General features: G+C 41.5%; 1 protein-coding gene across 2 annotated transcripts in view; it reads right to left on the minus strand.

Annotated features, from left to right (window-relative positions):
- Nucleotides 1-588: 588 nt before the first annotated feature.
- Nucleotides 589-2,983, minus strand: part of PRKAR1A (protein kinase cAMP-dependent type I regulatory subunit alpha) — an 18,474-nt gene continuing 16,079 nt past the window's right edge. For both annotated transcript variants that reach the window (XM_006776657.2, XM_006776658.2), the window contains exons 10-11: nt 1,913-1,994; nt 589-968 (exon numbers count right to left, since the gene is read on the minus strand). In XM_006776657.2, the coding sequence (XP_006776720.1) occupies nt 796-968; nt 1,913-1,994 (255 nt within the window). In that variant the 3' untranslated portion in view covers nt 589-795. The remainder of the gene's footprint in view (nt 969-1,912; nt 1,995-2,983) is intronic.

Here is a 2,983-nt window from a genome sequence, read left to right on the forward strand (position 1 = left end):
TTTGGCACTAGCTGGATCAATAAAGGTCTATTCAGAATTTCTGAGCTGAGGCAGATGTAGTTAAATCATAATTAGTATTTGCAGCCTATGATTTAGTTTCAAACTCAAAAGGCAGGTATGAATAGCTACACCTAAATGTATTTCAGAACTGGAGAGGAAACAGTAACAAGATACAATCAATACCAGGCAAATTCGCTTGACAAACATAAATTCTGGTTAAAAGGAAGAAGAAAACGTAACAGATCATATCCATCTGATAACTAGAAAAAAATGGGTATTTTCCCACCCTTAATCTAGTTTAAACACAGGCAGATAGCTTTCTAAGATTTTTTTCTATATCAGTTTTCCTAATCCTTAGAGCTTAATGAGAAATCATTTATTCTATAAAGAAATACAGCATAAATGGCCACAGTCTAAAATATGCTTATGATAATGAGAAAATTATATCACTTAAAAAAACATCTTGCACTGTTACAACATTACTCCATGGTAATTATTTGGTGCAGGGATCTGCCCTCACCAAAAAGCATGGCACGTATTGCCAGGTGGAATACTAACACTGCACAAAGAGAAGCAGTAACAGCAAAATCTCCATAGAACTCTATTTATTTAACTGTGTAGGAGCATTCAGTTAATGCTCCAAATTAAAAACAGTGCAATAAAAGCAACTTTAATATAAACAGACAAGAAGCTGCAATGCCAGTGGCCACGTGGTGCTGCAAATAGGGAAAATAAAGCAGTGTGCGAGTGAGGCATGGATTGGGGTGGTGAAAAGGGAGGCACACGAGGCAGATTTCAGACAGACAGTGACACAAAACTATTGTACTGCTGGATGTTTCGTTTGAGGATATCTGAGCACGGGCCAAGAACACGTTCAAATCTAGGTCGGTCCAGCTTAACGCACTTCAAAGGGCCACGAGCCACCACCGTGGCAGCTCGGGGACGATTCATCAGTAGTGCTATTTCACCTGGAGAAGGGAGAAAGAGGAGTAAGAGGAGGCTAACTTCTATGAGGAACATTTTCTTAGATGTGCATTTCTGAGAAAGAAAACAAATATTTCTCTTAATAACTTAATACAGGCCACATCAAATCTGTACTTAAACTGATCGGCCCAGCCGGCGTGGCTCAGTGGTTGAGCGCTGACCTATGAACCAAGATGTCATGGTTCGATCCCTGGTCAGGGCACATGGGTTGTGGGCTCGATCCACAGTGTGGGGCGTGCAGGAGGCAGCCAACCAATGATTCTCTCTCATCATTGATGTTTCTTTCTCCCTCTCCCTTCCTCTCTGATATTAATAAATATCTATTTTTAAAAAGTATTTTTTTAAAAACCAACTGAATAATGAGACAATCAATAACTTACTTATTAACTGAGTAAAGGTCAAAATCTCACACTAGTTCGCTGAGAGGCAAAAAAAAGATCGCAATCTATATATATAAAAGCCTAAGTGACCATTTGACTGGTAACTATGATGTGCATTGACCACCAGGGGGCAGACGCTCAACTCATAGGCATGGAAACATGGAACAGACTGGTGAGTCTCAAAGGGAAGGGGAGAGGGCGGGAAGAAATTAACCAAAGATCTTATATGCATACTAAAAGCACGGTGAGGTCCCTCGGCCTGGCCTGTGGGGACCGGGCTGAAACCAGCAGTCCGACATCTCCCAAGGGTTCCCGGATTGTGAGAGGGCGCAGGCCAGGCTGAGGGACCCCACCTGTGCACAAATCCGTGCATCGGGCCTCTAGTTAAAGAATAAAATTCCTGGGTATCGGCACCAAATCTCCCCCTCCTCCAAAAAGAATAAAAAAATTAAATTCAGGAGAATATAAGACAAATTATGAGACTACGATATTGCACTAAAAGGTGACTTAAAGAAATGATATTATTTATTGTGAGGAAATCTACGTACCAAAATAATCAGAAGGCCCCAATCTTCCCACTTCAACGAACTCTTCATTTTCTGATCTACGCTGTAGCACAGCAGCTGACCCCTGTAATAAAATCACCAAGAAGCAAAACAAAAATTTTCAAATTTAGGGTGACTTTTTTTTTTAAATTTTCGTTTTATTGCTTAAAGTATTACAAAGAGTATTACATATGTCTCCTTATTTTCTCCCCCTTGACATTCCCCCGGACTCCCCTACCCTCAGGTGACATTTTTATATACTATGCAATTTTAGCTACTCTGAAAAAAAATTTTCATGGCTATTTAAAATCCTGTGTGTTCGTATGACAAAAGCTGACTGAACAGAGTAACTGCAAGAGCTTAATTCCTATTTACCCAACAGCCCCTGATAGGGGGCCCTTCTCATCAAGCTAAGGTGCTTGGGTAACTTGAAGGGTTCACACAGATTAGTAAACTACGGGAGGCAGGAAGGGGGTGATCTAACCTTGCTACCTGTTTTTATAGGTAAATTTCATAGGAACAATACACCAATTTACTTATAGTGTCTGCAGCTGCTCCTGCACTATGGCGATGTAAACTCTAGGGCTCACAGAGCCTAACTTACTTATCTGGCCCTGTACAGAAAAAGTCCCTTGATCCCCCTCACCACACCCCCAAGTTAAATAAAACCAATTAGCATCTACTGAGCCACATTCATACAAAATATACTTTTTGGATCTACTTGTCAGTGGAGAGTATCTGCTATACGTTCCCACGGGTTGTGAAGCTATAAAACATAGTAACTTTTAGAAGTTAAGCCCTTGCCTTTGATCTTTGGTTGCCAAATGGCCCAAACACAATAATTTTTTTTACTCATTCATTCATTCATTCATATATATATATACACACACATATATATATATATATACTAGGGGCCCAGTGCACGAAATTCGTGCACTGGGTGTGTGTGTGGGGGGGGGGAGTGTCCCTCAGCCCAGCATGCCCCCTCTCACATACTGGGAGCCTTCCGGCGTTGACCCCCATCACCCTCCAATCGCAGGATCGGCCCCTTGCCCAGGCCTGACGCCTCCGACA

Source organism: Myotis davidii, unplaced genomic scaffold, assembly GCF_000327345.1.
Source record: "Myotis davidii unplaced genomic scaffold, ASM32734v1 scaffold69, whole genome shotgun sequence".
In the NCBI taxonomy this organism is placed as follows: Eukaryota; Metazoa; Chordata; class Mammalia; order Chiroptera; family Vespertilionidae; genus Myotis; species Myotis davidii.